The sequence below is a fragment of the Magnolia sinica genome, chromosome 5, assembly GCF_029962835.1.
Source record: "Magnolia sinica isolate HGM2019 chromosome 5, MsV1, whole genome shotgun sequence".
NCBI classification, from domain to species: Eukaryota; Viridiplantae; Streptophyta; class Magnoliopsida; order Magnoliales; family Magnoliaceae; genus Magnolia; species Magnolia sinica.
The window spans coordinates 113972670-113990565 of NC_080577.1; the positions used below are offsets into that span (position 1 = coordinate 113972670).

At 40.1% G+C, this 17896-nt stretch overlaps 1 protein-coding gene across 4 annotated transcripts in view; it reads right to left on the reverse strand.

Annotated features, from left to right (window-relative positions):
• The window catches only part of LOC131246806 (pentatricopeptide repeat-containing protein At3g07290, mitochondrial), a 46682-nt gene extending 29554 nt beyond the window's left edge, over positions 1–17128 (reverse strand). The window contains exons 1-3 of one of the 4 annotated variants that reach the window (XR_009171508.1): positions 16888–17128; positions 12495–12925; positions 11889–11948 (exon numbers count right to left, since the gene is read on the reverse strand). Coding sequence is in view for 2 of the 4 variants with exons in the window: in XM_058247220.1 (XP_058103203.1) it covers positions 13544–16267 (2724 nt within the window). In the remaining 2 variants the exon portion in view is untranslated. The other 3 variants (XR_009171509.1, XM_058247220.1, XM_058247221.1) reach the window with 3 other exon arrangements.
• Positions 17129–17896: the final 768 nt, after the last annotated feature.

A 17896-nucleotide genomic window follows, 5' to 3' on the forward strand; every position in this document is an offset into this window, starting at 1 on the left:
CTTGGGAATTAAATATGTATGGCTATTTGGGAGCATAGATTTGGAATGCACTGGAATCCAAATCACAATAACATAAGAATCAAGGTGTGTCACTTGCTATTCTTTGGAATTAAATATGTATGGCCTATTTGGGAGCTTAGACTTAGAATGCACTAAAATTTAAATCACAATTACATTGGAATCAAGGTGTGTTTGGTTGAAATGCACTGTAATCCAAATCTTCTATTTGAGAGCTTGTATTTGGCAATGCATTGGAATTCTTTGGCATATTCATAGACCTAAATTTGATTAATTAAATTAGCTTTTATATCAGAAATTAATATATACATTTGATATTTGATAGAATAATTGTGATAAGTCCTATGGAATTATATACTTTGGCAAAAAATAAGAAAATTTGAAGCCTTGGATGGACCACAATTATAAAGATTACAAACAAGTGACTCATTGACATTTTTTTAACCATCTATTAAGATGTTCAACAATTGGATGGTTTGGATCATTAAATTTGCATCTATAATTATACTGTGAGGTGAATTAGTTTCCTACCGATGCCTTCCAAATACACTCGGCTATAATTGTATTGTGAGGAGGTGAATTAGTGTCCTACCGGTGCCTCTCAAATACACACCCATTTACCTGTAAATCCAAGGTACCAAACGACCTCATAGCTTCATTCCTTTTGGGAAACCCTCCCCCATATCCCACCGGTGATTGGGTACAACCCTCACCAGGACCTGTCTGACGGTCCTGTTATGTGGACCCACCGTGATATATGATCATTTTAGTGCATTAGCCCAAAAGGTGTTAGATCTGCGGGACCCACTGTGATATATTGTCATTTTAGTGTATTAGCCCAAAAGGGAGGCAGATTGAAGGCTCAAGTGTACCAAACCACGTAAAGCAGTGGGGATTAAATTCCCACCGTTGAAATCTTCTTAGGGCCCACTATTATGTTTATTTGTCATCGAACATGATTGAAGGCTCAAGTGGACCAAACCACGTAAAGTAGCGGGGATTAAATTCCCACCGTTGAAACCTTCTTACGGCCCACCATTATGTTTATTTGTCATCTAACTTGTAAGATCACATGGACTTACATGAAATTGAAACATTAGCTCGATCCAAAACTAGTTTTGTGCCCCTGAAGAGCTTTCAAATCCCCACTACTTTCTATGGTGTGGTCCAATTGAACCTTCAACCTGCCTTCTTATTGGACTCATGTTCCAAAATGATACATCAAAATGGATGGGCGGTGTGGATAAAACATACACATTACGGTGGGCCCTACAGAGGCCCTGACAGGACCGTCCGTCTCTAACTAGGTTACCCAATCCGCCCACTTGGATGAACTCCAACCTTTTTTTACTTATTTTCTTTGAGATCTTGAGAAAATCATTAATACTCTGGTAAAATATTGAAAATAACTTAGAAATTGTGCAAGTGACACAAAATATTTAAAGTAACTTATCAAAGTTGTGTCCCATTTTTTTAAGGCTGTCGTGAACCAAAACTTAGGCTTATTTGATAGGATTGGTGAATGGTGGACATTTATTGAATGGTTCAGATAAAAAAAATATCCTATGGTCTATTTTGGGACATTAAGTTAGATACAGTAGGTAGGTTTCACAATAAAGTAAGTTTAATGTGGGTTAATCTATGCTACGTGTACAATTCTAAGTGGCTGCACATCAGGCATCATATGCTGCCAGAGTATTAAATAATTCCCTATAGACTCAACCAGGGTAAGTCTCACCTTGGGACGGTGAGTTACTCATGGTTAGAAAAGAACTCAGCCAGGTCAATTCGAATCAGCTAGATTTGGATGTCGCTTAGCTGCAACCCAGATCCAACGATGTAGGTGGGACCTTGACTGTGGGGCCCACCTTGATGTATTTGTTTTATATCTATGCCGTCTATCTATTTTTGTCAGATCATTTTATGGCATGAGCCCAAAAATGAAGTAGATCCAAATCTCAAGTGGACTATACCAAAAGAAACAGTGGTGAATGACAGTTAAAAACTTTCTGTGGACCACAGGTTTTGGATGAAGCTGATATTTATTTTTTAGTTTCATCCAGGTCTGTGTGACCTTATCAACAGATTGGATGATAAATCAAGATTACAGTGGACCCTAGGAAGTTTTTAATGGTGAACGGGCGCAGATATACAATGCATACATCAAGGTGGGCCCCACAGTAAACTAACCAACTCAACTCTCAATCTGAGGCTTCTTTACAGATGATTTGAATGGTTGTATCTTTACATCACATTGTAGCATTTGGGCCCATTATCTTCACGGCCCTTGTTAAATCACTCGCAAGGAATGAGATTAAATTCAGCAGTTATCAGATGCAATACAAGTAGAGAAATATGTATTCATGCCAGTCGCAGGCCATTCATTTTAGTAGAGCACATTTGCCCGGTCAATCATCAGGTGGGCCACACAAACTTTTAATATGGACTCTTGTTTTATTTATTTATTTATTTATTTATTTTCCTTTTGTTAGTGGGATATAGCATACTTAGATTCAATCACGTGGTGTGGCCCACATGCACTACATATGAGCCACACCATTATATTATATGGTTTTAACATTCTCCCACTTGGTCCACAAAAACCTCAGGATGTGCCCTACTAATGAATGGCCCAGATTTTACACATGCCCACTGCATCATTTATATCCATAGTTTGTAAGTTGACTTAGATTACAAGTCTTTTATTAGGTCCGGGTTAGTAGCTGAAAATGATTTTTTGTCATGTCTCAATGTCAGATTAGATGGACAGCTTAGAATAAAGAGAAATTGTTTTTATATAATTAGAAAAGAACATATATTATTATTTCAATCAGTTGTTTTTTTGTATTAGTCAATTGGGTTGTAGTTAGCTCTATTACTTGTTTATTCATTCAACCATTATATTAACAGGAGATATATAAATTATAATGCTCCAAGGTGTATTAGGACACTTGGTCTATCCGAATTTGGACGACTTGCTATTTTCCTCTAGCCATCCATTTGATAGCCATCAATTCAACGGTTAAGAACTACTTAATTGCTATGATATTAGAGATGTGCTCCATCGGCAACGTGACCTAAATTTTGGGTGGAGTGGATTGCCGTATGTGTGTCCTGATTGTGCAGAGATTAGTCGCCAACTTTTTTAAATGACAGTTTTTGGTTTGTCTATTTTGATCATCTCATCTAAAATTCATTTGTACCGTTTTAGCCTGAGCATCCAAACGTGCCATAGAGAATCCGACCACCACTCAGGAGCAAAGGGCCATCCTTGCAAGTTACAACATGGCATGATCAAAGTATGCCAAAGTAGGGTCCCTTTCCATGGGTGAATGGTACAAAGTATATTTCGACATAGATAATGAGCTCAAGTGCATATGTGAGGTATATGTAAAAATAAATAAATAAATAAATAAAACATATGCCAGGGTACACCAATGATCGGAGCACTTACAAAACCTTCCAGCGCATGCTATGCTTAGAGGTGTACACAACTTGCCAAGCTCAACTCAGCTCGGCCACTAGCTGACCCTAGCTCAAACACAGATCGGCTTGGCTCGGCTCGGTTAACAACTCGGGCCAGTTCGAGCCGAGATTGAGCCTGTGTGGCATTTTCACAAACACATGGAGTGCACTTTCAATTTCTTACTGTATGTAAAACAACAGCAGCTGTTTACAAGTATTTCATCAAACACCTTGTAGGCAACATCAAAATCAAGAAAAAATAGTATTTGTTTCATATACATATCTTCCTTGCCACCAGCCGACATCGTTGAGTCATTTCATCAAACACTCAGTGAGCAACATAAATATCAAAGTAACCGAGTTACAGAACTTGTTCGATTCAGTTTGGGGTTTGATCCGAGTTGAGTCGAGCTCAGGCAAGCTCGAACTCAATTCGAAATTTTTCGAGCTCAAATTCAGCTTCGAACCAAGCTTTTTCGAGTCGAATCAAGCGAGCTAACCGAGCTAACTCGGCTCATGTACTTGAGCCAGGGCACTTGTAATATGACATGGTCCATGTGGCCGATGGAGGCGGTTTATATAGGAAGTGACCCAAAACACATGCCATTTGTGACCAGGTACGCGCCGGACATAAGTCAATCAGAGATTGAGAGCTATGTTAATGATAGTTTGCTCCCCAAACAGCCAAGAGCCTGTTTGGGTGCCAATTCAAAATGAATTGATCTCATTTTAGTTAACAGTAATTATATATTATATATATATTATAAAATAATCTTTATAATAAACAACTACCTAATACAGAAATGGCCAAGTCCTCTCAGAGTAATTGCATCCATTTACTTAGTCCAATCAATCGATCTGAACCGTCTATACACTCAAGAACACATTTTATTGACTACCATGCAAAAACAACACTGATGAGATGATCCAATCCATCCTTGATTTGGCCTTATTTTATCCGGCCATCCCTTTTCTAAGCCATGGATGGGATGGTTATGATTGCCTAACAAAAACGATTCTCTAAAATCATAAGCAATCCATGATGGGACCTAACAAATAGATGGATCAAAATGTTAATTGGACTTATTTTGCGTAACGAATCTCGACCATCTATATTAAAGGACATCCTAAAATGACTTGAAAAACGGATGGACGGGGTAGATTTCTCACAAACATCACAGTGGGCCCCACCTTGCATCCCAGCGCAGGAACTTCCTTCCGCAGGAAATCCACGTTGTGTACACACCACACATGTGCCAGCATGGAACACATGTGCAAGATCTAATCCATCCATCACGTTTGTTCAACCTTGTTCATGTTTTCCCAAAACAAAATCTGGCAATCAACATGTGTACCCCATTATTGGAAACCAATAGATGGGTTAGAAAAGTTCATCCAAGTTATTCAGAACCGTACATTTGTTTTGCTAACTGTGGCCCACCGGACCAGCGGATCAACATCATTCCTGGCTAGGGCATCAAATATAGTGGTACCATTCTGAAGGGTGGATTGGATCTCAGACCTATCTAGTCATGATAACACGTGTGGCGTGTACGTGAGCTTTATTGCCACGCGTGTGGACTTAGCAAAGCAAGAGGCATGCGTTTACGAAAGACTAAGATGAAATATATATGATACTCGGCCTGAGTATAGCATAGTATCCACAGGCCTTCAACTTGCACAAGTGGGGCCCATGGTTTGGTGATCCAGACCATTGATCAGACAGGCGACATAATAGATGGACCATGCCCCAAAAGCCTCCCGGAGTGGACGATACTACCAATGGCCTTTAGTCCATTTTCTAGTTCAAGGACTCATCTTGTCTCCCCTCTACTTTCAGGTCACAACCATCTAATCGAGGACGTTTTTAATCTTCTGTGAACCACATTGGATCAATGGTCTGGATCTCCCAGTCACAGCCCCACTCTTACAAACCAACGGCCCGAAAATACAATGGAAATCATTGGGTGAATGATCATGTGGTCCCTCAGCCAATTGAGAAATTATAGGACACATGGGTTTCCAGTCTAGTGGCCCCACAGTTTTCGAATCCAAACCATTGGTCTGTTGTGTCCCACTGCAGATGGACCCCACCTAAAAAATCTCCGACATTGAAGATAGCAAAGAACAATCTTGGGACCTCTTTTCAATTGAAACCCAACCATTGTCATTTTTCTCTTAACCATCAATCTAGGCCACAAATCAAAAGGTTAAAGATCGTCCTATCGAGGAGACACTTTGGACATAGTCCATCCGCAATGGGAGACAACGGATCAATGGTTTGGATTACGAAACAAGTGGCCCCACCTATTAGAATTGGACCCACATAGACACTGCAAAGACATGGGCCACGAATCATATAATTCATCTCAATAAACTATAACTTAACTGACACCGAACTTGATTCTTGCACGGTAAGACTTCAACGCAGCTTATACTAAAAAACCACATCCTTCTCTAATCCTAGCAAAGCTGAAACAAAAATGGCGGTTTTTCTCATAAAATTCATGTTTTGGGCTTTGAGTTCATTGACTGACCTTGTATCCTTTGTAATCTTCAAGGGTGGAGCCTACCTTCTAATCCTAGCCATTCAAGGGCTCCGGGCCCCAGGCCAAGGCATCAGCACCTTACTTGAGTACGCATCAAATATTGTGAAGGCAGTTTTTGAATACCTTTTAGAGCTTCTGATGGATGCAGTTTCCTCTCTCATTTCATCTGCTTTCAATCTTCTTATCGAAGCCATTTCGGGGTCTATCAGTTCGACTGGCTCTGCAGTTGGAGATCTCATGGAGAAGACAAAGACGGCGCTCGAAGAACTGGTGAAGGTCTTACCGGAGATCATGGAGGATGCTTCTCAGACAACCTGGACAATGGTTATGAGCTTATGGAATAATTACAAGGATGCTATAGGATATATATTGGATAATATTTGAATTTTTCATTAATGGAAAAGCTAGTTTTTGCTTGTATGTTTGTGTTTTAGATTTAGGTACTGTTTGCTTGTAACCCAAATTGTGGGTGAAGTGATTGCTTTGTACAATATGGACAAGCGTCAGTTTGTTTCCATGTGTTTGGGGTGGCTTGAAAATGTGAGCGTGCATCATGGTTTGCCATAATGGCCGTTATGGGATAACAAAGGCTGTTACATAAAGATAACGGCGGCAACCATTACACGTTATGGGGTTGTAATGGCCGTAACGGAAAAAATGGCCCATGATGACCCACTATGCCTACCGTAAAGACCAGAATGGCCTGTAACGGTCCATTACGAGGCCAGTACAGATTTTTTAGATTTTTTCAGAGAGAGAGAGAGAGAGCATAACAACCATTACAGGGGCTGTAATGGCTGTTACAGCCCTTTATCATAAAGGTAACAGTGGTTGATGTTACGGCCACCGTTACCTTTACGGAATACCTTTGGTGTGCATGCTTCTGTAGGTGTTCGCTTCAGTGCATAGTCAATCGAGTACCTGATTGAGTTGGATTGTGTGCACAATCAGACTTTCAGAGATTCAAGACGAGAAGAAAGATAAAATTCGGGTGGTCACTTGAGTTGACTCATCGGATTAATGAGATTGATTTCATCCATTAGAAGTGTGCAAGAGGTGAAGAAATTGCAATTTATTATAATTTTAAAAAAAAAAAAAAAAAAAAAAAACTGCAACTATTCAGGACTGGCCCAACTGCCCAAGTGACTCGTGCATGTGGTCGCAATTCAGCAAGTTAAAAAGGAAAAGTATAAAGAGGGTTGGCTAGGGGAGTCACTGAGTTATCTCTCTGAATCACCCAAGGCATAGTTTGCTAGGGAGGACTCGACTCAGGACTCACTCGATTACCAGGTCTGGGTCAGCTGGGACTCAGTGAGTTGACCCGGCTGCTCAAAAAATGAATTTTTAAAAAACAAATAGAACCACAACTTCCTCTCCTTCGTCTAAAAAAATCACAAAAAACAAAAACATAAAAAATCATTCAAAATATAAAATCAGACAGAGAACTCTTCTTTTCTCCTTCTTCTAGTAATACAGAAAAATAAGATACATAAAATCAGGGAAAAAAAAAATGTATTAGTTCTTCTTCTTTGAGAAAATGAAAATTCAGAAAAATATGGCAAATAAAATTTAAAAAAAGAAGCATACCCTCTTCTTCTTCACTGGAAACGGAAAGGGAAATGAGTAAAAAGAGAGAACAAAAAAGGGTGATGGGCATCTCTCTAGCTCATGGTGTGCCCTAACAGCTGTTATGGGGCCATAAAGGTAATGGTGGCAACCATGACACGTTACGGGGTCATAACAGCTGTAATGTTAAAAAAATGTCCCCTAACTGCCGTTACGCACCCTGTAAGGACTGTAATGGGCACATACAAATTTTTCGGATTTTTTTTTTTTTTCAATAAAAAAGGGTACCATAACAGCTATTATGGCCTATATTCTAAAGATAACGATGGTGGCCGTTACGGAATACCTAGCTTTTCTTTATCATTCTTGTTTTTTTTTTTTTTTTTTTTTACCAAAATGCCAAGGGAGACTAGGCTGACCCATTTGTAGTCGGCCTAGTCAACCGAATCCCTGGTGAACTCAAGAAACCAAGCTCGAATCACATGTTGACCAGTGCAGACCTGGTTTTTCCCAACCCAGTGACCAGGTCATCGTCTGGGGGTCTGGGACAGGTTGACTTGGCCAAGTCTCAGGTACGCCCACCTGGTTTGCAAACTATGACCGAAGGCGATCATGACAATCCTATTGAAATGACCATCATATTTAATGGGGTGTAAGTTGGGCTTCAAACCAACAAATGGATTTTATAATATAGAAATAGAACAAAATAATATTGTTTAAAAAATACACACAGACGAATAAGAGAAATGCCCCTGTGTTCTGCGATCTATAATATATAATAAAATATATAGAGAAAAATAAGAGAAATGTTCATGTGCTTGCAGCGTGCTATAAGAAATGGCGCTCTTGTTGTGTCAAGGCATGTGAGCAATCTAAACCATTGATGTAGACTGTCCATTAGGTCCGTTACTAACGGGCCACTGTGAAGAAAAAAAAGGGACTCCAATTAGATAATTCTTTCCATTCAAAAGTTGGCCTTCTTTTTTGTTGCCATCTATTTTCAAAGACACAAATGTGATGGTTAGGACATCTAATGAAAGTGATTCTTTAGACCCAAAAGGAATCCATGTGGGCCCAGCAAATAGATGGCTCAGATTATTGATTGGACCTATTTTCCACAAACAACCTTGAGCTTCAATTTTATAGGCTATTGATCTAAAGGCTAGAACTCTCTAACCAACATGATCTTTGCATGGTGACCCATGACATGTGGGCAAGACTTGGACCTAATGGATTGTCCAAATCAAGGAATTCTGTATTGGTAACGGTGGCCATAACGCTCACCACCATTATCAATACGGGTAACGGCCATAGCAGCCGATATAAGGGTGTAACGATTATTACGACCCCCATAATAGTTGGAAAAAAAAAAAAAGCCAAAAAAAAAAAAAATCTGAAAATCCAAAATAATGTAGATATTTCAAATATGTATTCATTTTTTGTTTAGAACATGTTAATGGTAGCATAACAGTCAACTCTTTAATGAGAGTGTTGTATCGGGTTGTCTGGTGAATTTATAAACATGGTTATATGTTTCTAATGTTTACACATTACAATCAAACATTAGAACTAGAAATCGAAAAAAAAAAAAAAAAAAAGGGGGGGGGGGCATAAATGCCACTTTTTTCTTTTTTCTTTTTTTTTTAACAAAAAGGTCATCGGAGCTTCTATTCGCTCAAACTGCTTCGATCTACAGTTTTAATCCTAAAAAACTATAGTAAGAGTGGTTGAAATTTGTTATAGAATGATTTAGGAGTTCTTGGAATGAGAAAAGTGAAAAATGGAGAGAAAATTGAACTTAAATAGAAAAAAAAGTGGCCATTTTCAACCGTTATAGGAGTAACGGTCGTTATGCCCCGTAATGGCCGATATAGTCCCGAAAAACCAAGTCCCCATTTCACCCCCGTATCGCATAACGATCACAGCTGTTACCTATACATATCAGCCTTTATGGCCGTATGGTAATGGATATGAAACATCTTGGTCCAAATTGATTGATTCAACATTCCAAATGTCCCTATACTAGGAACACAATATCTTGTAGTTCTGTGGAACAAAACCCCAAAAGAAAGGTTGTGGCTATTATATAGGGACCTTTAATATTCTAGATAGGTATATGGGAATTCGTTTAAATCACATTTTTCAAGTTCGAATACTTACTTCGAAGATAATGTGAAAAATACAAGTTACTCGAGCCTTTGAAACAACTTTCTTATCCGTCACATGCCTTGATACCAAACGAACAAGCTTTTGACTATGTGTAATTAGAAATAGGATGTATACAGCAGGGAATAGTATGCAAGAACTTTCTTGTATGTGTGGGAAACTGAATTCTGTGCATCTATAGAAAAATAAATAAATAAATAACGTTATATACAACTGAGAGAAATGCTAATCTTAGCATTTCCTTATTAGTGGTGCATTTTTTCTTAAAAACTCATTTAGTCGACTCATCCACTCAACTGCATTTTGAGTCGATTAGATGAGAAACTTGTTTCCATCTTGTCATGAGGAATTAAAAGACTAATTGAGCTGAGTAGAAAGCTCCACTAAGTCGAGTTGAGTCAAACATGATTTTCAGGGTTTTGCTAGGTCTCTTTTATTAACTTTTTCAGATGTTATGCATATGCTTTTTGTAACTCTTGTTTATATTTTAAATAATAACATTTTTTGGAAAGGCTTTTTCTTTATAAAAAAAAAATTACTAATTATCGAGTTTTGAATTTTGACTCAACTCAACTTGACGACTCTTAAGTCAAGTTCTCGAATCATCACAGCATGCACATGAACAGTGCACACATTTGGAAGATTTAAGCAGCCCATCAGGTGCTTCCCATCAAAAATGTGATCATATCCAAACATCAGGCTGGTCAGACTATCCTAACCGCTCGATTTCAGGAAAAGATCAATGGTTAAGAAGATGTTGACTAATTACTCACCAAGATGGACCAAAGAAAGGAGAGAAATCGAGAAAGAGAGCAAAATGAAGGATCGAGAAGACAACATGGTTTGGGGCTGAGAAGAAACATATGCTTTGATCTGGAGGTCGAGCAATAAAGGACGGAAGTGATGAAAACTTGTATGATAAACACAAAATCAAGAATTTCTTCCATCCCATGAATTTGATGTTCGCTCTACTATCAAGTGAATTCTAAAACCAGATGTGGATCAAAATGGAAATTCTTTTCATTTGAATTAAAACAAATTGCAACACAAGCACACAAATACGCACACGCACACAGCTTGCATCACAGAATTTCTTTGCAGTTTCTCTGCATACAGTACATGTGGCAAACATGTGAAGAGATTAAGGGTGACAATGGTCTGGGAGGGCCAAGGCCAGCCCGGCTTTTCACTGGGCTTAGACCTATTAGCCTGGTCTGTTGGCCAGTCTTGGGCCAGGCAACCATGGCCAGACCAATTTTCGGGCTGGGCTTGGGGTTGGCCAGCATTAGCCAGCTTCATATGTATATGTGTTATATCCTACAAATATGCCATTCCAATCCGCGGTTAGGCAACCATGCATCTTGAATGCACATTGTCAGTTTCTTCCTCTAAACATGCATGTGTGGCCCACTTGAGAACCAGAGAGATTAGGAGACCTCAAGTGGGAAAAAGGGATTTTATCAATTTACATGCCTGGTCAGGCCCAGGCCAAACCAAACTATTTTCAGTCTCGGGCTTGAGCTTGCTTTGCTAAGCCCATGCTAGGCTTAGGCCTTGCACTGTAAGGCCCAAACTTAGACCATTGCCAACCCCAGTGGTGACCAGCACAATTGATGTGGTGGCCTACAACAAGGTGTGTGAGTAGTGATTGGACAACCCTGGCCATCCAGTTGGTGGTGGGTTTTCCAAGTTGAATTTGGACAATCAGTTTTAACCATTCATTCTGCAGGCTGAGGCTGTGATGTACAGTCCCATCCCCGCGCTTTTGGCATATCGCCTATCCCACGTGCTGGCTCAACAGATCCACGGTATAGATCATCATACATGTTTGCCACATGTGCTGTGAGGACGGGGCTACATGGAACTTCCATGATGTGATCCATACAATAGCATCTCTTTTTATAAGAGCTGATAGGAATTTCAACCATCAAGGTTCAAAACAAGACACCACGAACAAAATAGAAGGTGTGAGCACCATGCCAATACATGTTAATTTCATGTGAGATTACGGGACTCTGTCAATCTTCAATGGTGTAGATCTGTGTAATATAAGCATATGGCAGATTCTTCTTGCAAACAAAGAGTGGGGGGGGGGGGGGGTTTGGGGGGGGAGTACGATCATACCTTCGAATCAGAAGGCCTCGTCGGGCACCAACAACTCATAATCCGTGTGAAATCCAAGATCTGTCATTTGGTAGAATAGGCAACAATGAGCAATGTTTCGAAAGTGGGTAGGGAAAAACAAAACCCAAGTTCTAGCATGACCTGTTTCAGAAGAGGAACTATATGATCCTCAACCTGAGGATATGCATTGTATCTTTGGGTTTGCAGTTTGTACAAGTGGGGTGCATGGTCAGTGATTCACACTGTTGATCTAATGAAGGCACCTGTGGATGGGCCGGGGCCCACTAATCTCCTGGATCAAAAGACCTTAGCCATCCAATCTTTGACATTTCTCCAGTTGAAAGCAGACTACTGCTATGTTTCTTTTCTTAATCATCTATTTGCAGGCAAGGATCATTTGTTTCATCATGGAGATTTTGAATCATTGTCTACCCATTATGGACCCCACAAGATCAACAATCTGGGACACCAAACCATGGGCCCCAAATTTGCACAATGAACCAAGGCTACTATACATATTCTCAGCTCAAGAATCACATTATTCCTCATTTCATAGTTACATCTTGAGTATCAATGTGGCAGTGCAGTAAGAAAACGCATTGTCACCTGAAAGAGCTAAAGTCTGGTCAATCCATCTCTCATCTAGGATATTTTGACAATTGCATTGCATACACGCCGATACATTTCAACCCACTGTATGAATGTAAACCTGCTGTGGTGCGAATCCACTTGCTGGCACAAAGCAGTTGCAGTGGTAGAGTATCATGTTTTGACAACTTGTTCGAGTTGCATCTGACTTGCCCATGTCGACTCGGTTTCAGGCGTGAACAAGTTACCACAAGTCACCAACTGATTCAACACCAACTCGGGCGAGTTGGGCTTAATCACCCCCAACTCAGGCAAGTCGCGAATCAACTCGAAGCTAAACTAATCAAGATGAGTCACCGAGTCAAAAAACCATGTAGAGTATAGTTCTTTGGTCATGTTCCTGATATGCAGAGGCACCAAGTCTCTTTAAATCCTTTGCCATTGTTTATCTATCAAAAGAATACACCCATGAATTATGTAACGTCATGAAAGGAAGACGCATTATCAGTGTTTACTCACTATAGTAAGAGGAATCATATGATTGTCAACCCGAGGATATGGATATGCACAGTTTCCTTGAGTCCTCTGTCTGAATAGGTGGGGGCCATGGTTTGGTGCTCCAGACCATTAATTGGATGGATAGCAACATTGGTGGCTCAGTTCCCAAAATTTTTCCCCATTTAGAAGATCCTGGCCATCCAATTGAATGCGCACTGATTGCTGTTTTGTTTCATAACTTTTTAGTTGCAGGCCATGAATTAAAGGGTCAGAATTCTCCTATCAGAGGGATTTTCGGGCATGGTCCATGAATGGTGGGGCCATTAGATCAATGTCTGGATAACAGGATCAAGAACCCCATCTGCACAAATTAATGACCCAAGGATAGTATATAACCCTCATGTAGAGGGTCATGTAATTGCTCATGGAGTAAGGGGTAACATGGAAAACTTGGCACTTTCAACAACTTAAGATGGACAAAGAAACATACAATCGAGACAATCCATGGCCATGAAATCAAGTTCAAATCATCTCAAATATCAAAGATTCTCCCACTGACATCGTAGTCACTAGATCATTGGCCTCTCTTTACGGTGCATTTGCTCAATCTGCTTCAGAAGCTCAAGGCAGCCACCAGGCTCATCTCCCTTCATCAAAAAATCCATCAACAGTGTGAATGCAGCATCATCTGTGACACCACTGTGCAGTAAAAGGTTGGCAGCCAATGCTCGTGCTTCTTGGATTTTCCCTTCTTTACAAAGTCCTTGAATCACAACACAATACGTTGAAAAGGATGGCGCATGACCATTTTCAAGCATTTGGTTCAAAAATTCAAGGCAATGATCAAAAGAACACGCGTTGCAATATCCTTTGATAATAGAAGCATAAGCAGCCATATCAGGAATGAACCCTCTTTTCACCATATCTTGGATTACTTGATTTGCTTCAGTCATTCTTCCTTCCCTGCATAACCCAATCACCAACACATTGTACAAATCAGCAGTAGGCCCGCCACACCTCTCAATCCTGTCTCTGAGCTCGAGCGCGTGTTCGATATTTATTTCCCTGAAGACATGTTTGGAATACCAATTGCCTCCATGCTCTTCTATATCTAATCCACTCACTACATTCCATACTAGAGTTGCTCCCGTTTCAACACCCTTACCTGACACAAGTAATCCTTTCAACAACATACAATAAATGCGATGGTTGGGTCGGCAACCCTTTTGAATCATGATATTTAGAATCTCGAAGGCACGATCCAATTTCCCAGCTTTAACATGTGCTTTCACCAGTACAGTATATGTCACATGATTTGGAAGTACACCCAAATCACATAAACTATGGAAAAGCATCTCCGCCTCCCTCTCTCTTCCATTCCGGCAAAGACCATCGATCAAGACAGTATAAGTATTGACATTAGGAGGGCAGCCTGCTCGCTTCATCAATTCTAAAACATCGAAGGATAGGCTAACCTCTCCCACACGGAAAAGCCCATCTATTAGTATTGTATATGTGACCACGGAAGGAACTAAGCCATACTTCAGCATTTTACCAAACATCATGTGTTCCTCGAGCAGCTTATTTTCTTTGCCAAGAGCATCAATAAATGAGTTGAATATATGAGTAGTGGGTGGACAACCACTCTCAGCCATCCTCTCGAGTAGTGAAAATGCACTTGCCATCTTCCCATTCTTGCAAAAACCATCAATTAAAGCAGTAAAAGTCACTTCATCGGGACAAATTCCCTTCTCTACCATCTCACTCAAAAGTTCATGTGCTTCATCCGGTTTCCCTTCTTTACAAAGCCCATCAATAAGGCCCGTGAATGTGAATTCATCGGGCTCTAGACAGACAGAGTTCATAACATTATATAGATTGAAAGCTATATCAAGTTGGCCTTCTTTGCAAAATCCATCTACTAGAATATTATAAGTTATGCTGTTGGGTAGCAGACCATTATTAACTACCCTTCTCAACAGTGACATCGCTTTGTATGCCATCCGCACTCTGCACAACCCATCAATAAGCTCATTGTATGTCCGTATATTAGGCCTGCAGTTTTGTTTCTCCATCATACTAAGAAGCTCAAAAGCAGAAGCAACCCGCCCTTCTTTGCAGTAGCCATTTATCAATGCATTGTAAGTAATCGTGCTAGGAAATAAGCCAACTTCAAGCATTTTCTTGAACATTCCATAAGCCTCTTCAAGCTTTCTTTCCCTACATAACATGTCTATTAATATTGTATAAGTATGGGTATTCGGCTTACATCCACTTCCAACCATCTCATCTAGCAAAGAAAATGCCTGATTGATAGATCGAATACTACACATGACCTTGATGAGGACTGTATACGTATATACATTTGGTTTGTGGCCTTTCTCAATCATTTCCCGCTGCAACTGAAAGGCTTCTTCAAGCTTACCATCTTTGCAAAGACCGTGAATTAGTATTGAGTATGTAACAGAATTCGGATGACACCCTTCTTCAGACATCAATTCAAACACCCGATACGCCTCACAAAGCACCCCCGCCCTACAGTATCCCAACACCAAAGAAGTATAAACATGAGTATCCGGATCAAAACCTGCTTTCAAGATCCAGCAAAGGAACATTTCAGCTGCCCGAACACAACTGCTCTTACAAAGCACATTGATCATGGTCTTGTAAACAACAAACCCCGGAACAAGCCCATCTACCAACATTCTCGAATAGGCTGAAAAAGCTACCAGACCCTTACCAAACTTTGCCAAACACATCAAAAGAGTGCAATAACATGGGTAACTAAGCCTAAATCCCACTCCACGCAGCTCGTAAAGCACATCCATTAGCTTCATAATCTCATCTCCCTCACTACCACTGTCACTACATTCTTTAACCGTCATAACTACTGCCCGTTCCGCTACTCTAAATAGATTTGAAGCAACTAATAACTTCAAGAAACATATCTTGCTATCCAAATCATAACAATAAGTGGACTGCTTGCACACCCACTTAAAAAAGTTAAGACCCAAATTGGTATTCCCACGCTGAAGCTCTATAACCTTAACAGCAGCATCAGGTGTTAAATGCGAAACCAGCGGCTTCAAACTCTCATCATATTTCCAGTTGGGTCGTTTGATCAAACGGTGTATTTGATTCACAATGTGTGTTACAGGTTCTGGGTTTTGTTTGCCAACATGAGAAGAAGAAAGAGATGAAAGAGAAGGAGAGGATAGCATCGAAGTAAATACTATCATGGGGAGAGAATGTTTGAAGGGTGTGAAAGGGAGCTTTTGTAGGTGAGGAAACATGCAAGAGGAGATATTAAGGCAGCATTTGGATGTACAATCAGTTCAGATTGAAATAACTATGGCTGCATTTGGATGCACTATTCAATTGAATTGCAATACTTACTTCAATATAGAGGAAACAACCAACTTGTAATTACCTCCCTTTCATGTTCATAACAACAAAGCAGCCCACAAATTGCAGTTAAATTCCTTTCAATCCAACTTGGAACTAACGCGATCGCAATTCAAGCTCAACACCTCAACACAGATACTAAAGAAAATGCAATTGGGCCATCGCCACTTCATCAAACTAGTTATTGCAGTTCCTTTGATATCGCATCCAAACGCAGCCTAAGTTGCAACCAAGTGAAATATCCAGGGTCGAACAAATTTGCAGTTAAATTCCTTTCAATTCCAACCTGGAACCAAAGCAGATGCAATTTCGAGCCGAACCCCTCAACATGGATACTAAAGAAGGTAACTGCAATTGGGCCATCGCCACTTCATCAAACCAGTTATTGCAAGTCGATTCGATATTGCATCCAAACGCGGCCTAAGGTGCAACCAAGTGAAATAGCCAAAGTTGGATTGCCCCCACTTGAAACAGAAACAATCACAAAAAAAACCAAGTGATAATTCACTTGAACTCTGTTTTGTTGCACTTTAGGTATTGCAAGCGAAATCCGTTGGACATCCAAACGCGAACAAAATGGTGTTTACTTTCATTTCGTTTTCCCTACTGTGTTTGGCGAAAAACTCAGAAAGATTTTCGAATGAAAATGGGACTTTTGGGGAGATTTCTATTCGATGATTGACTTACTTGGATTTTTGTTTGGTTTGATTTCGGTTTTCTGCTTTTCATTTATCGCGTTTTTTCTGTTGGAGAGAGAGAGAGAAGAGAGAGAGAGAGGGAACAAAAGGGGGAAAATGAAATCGAAGGCGGTAAAAGCATGGAATTGGGGGAAGTCGGGATGTTTCCTAATCCCGCGCGCGTGGAGCACCGCCCATTCCACATGAAGGGAGTTTTGGCAAGAGAAATTTACCATTGTACGACCCATTTATGGCCCATTTACCCGCTTAGGCCACTCCTTTTTCCCTGACCAGAATAAGCCCCAGATGTACGGACGACTTGCCAAAGGTCGAAAATGCCCCCTACTTTTTCCTTCAAGCTGATCGGCTAGTGCTTGAAGACGAGCGCTGATGCTCACCCCCCCCCGATGTTGGCCTGTCCGGTGGGGCCATGCCCATTTGGCGGCCCCCTATGGCTACGGATTATAACCGTAGCCACATATGGACTGCTGCAACACCAATCTATGCTTTTTTTTTCTTTTTCTTTTTTTACATGGAAAACTTTATTCTACCTACAATTTTCTTTAGTACATATTTATCTATATATATATATATATATATATATATATATATATATATATATATATATAAGCATTTAAATTTTTTTCTCTCTTTTTTTCATGTCTCTCTTGATTCATTTAACAATAATATCTTCTAAACTAAAATTAGTTACTTGACGTACCCTATACGATTTTGAGGTAGGTTGTAACAACCCAATTTTTTTTATGGGAACTAACCCCGCCGTCCATTTGCGTGTGGCCCACCTGAGTTTCAGATTAACCTCATTTTTTTTTTACCTTA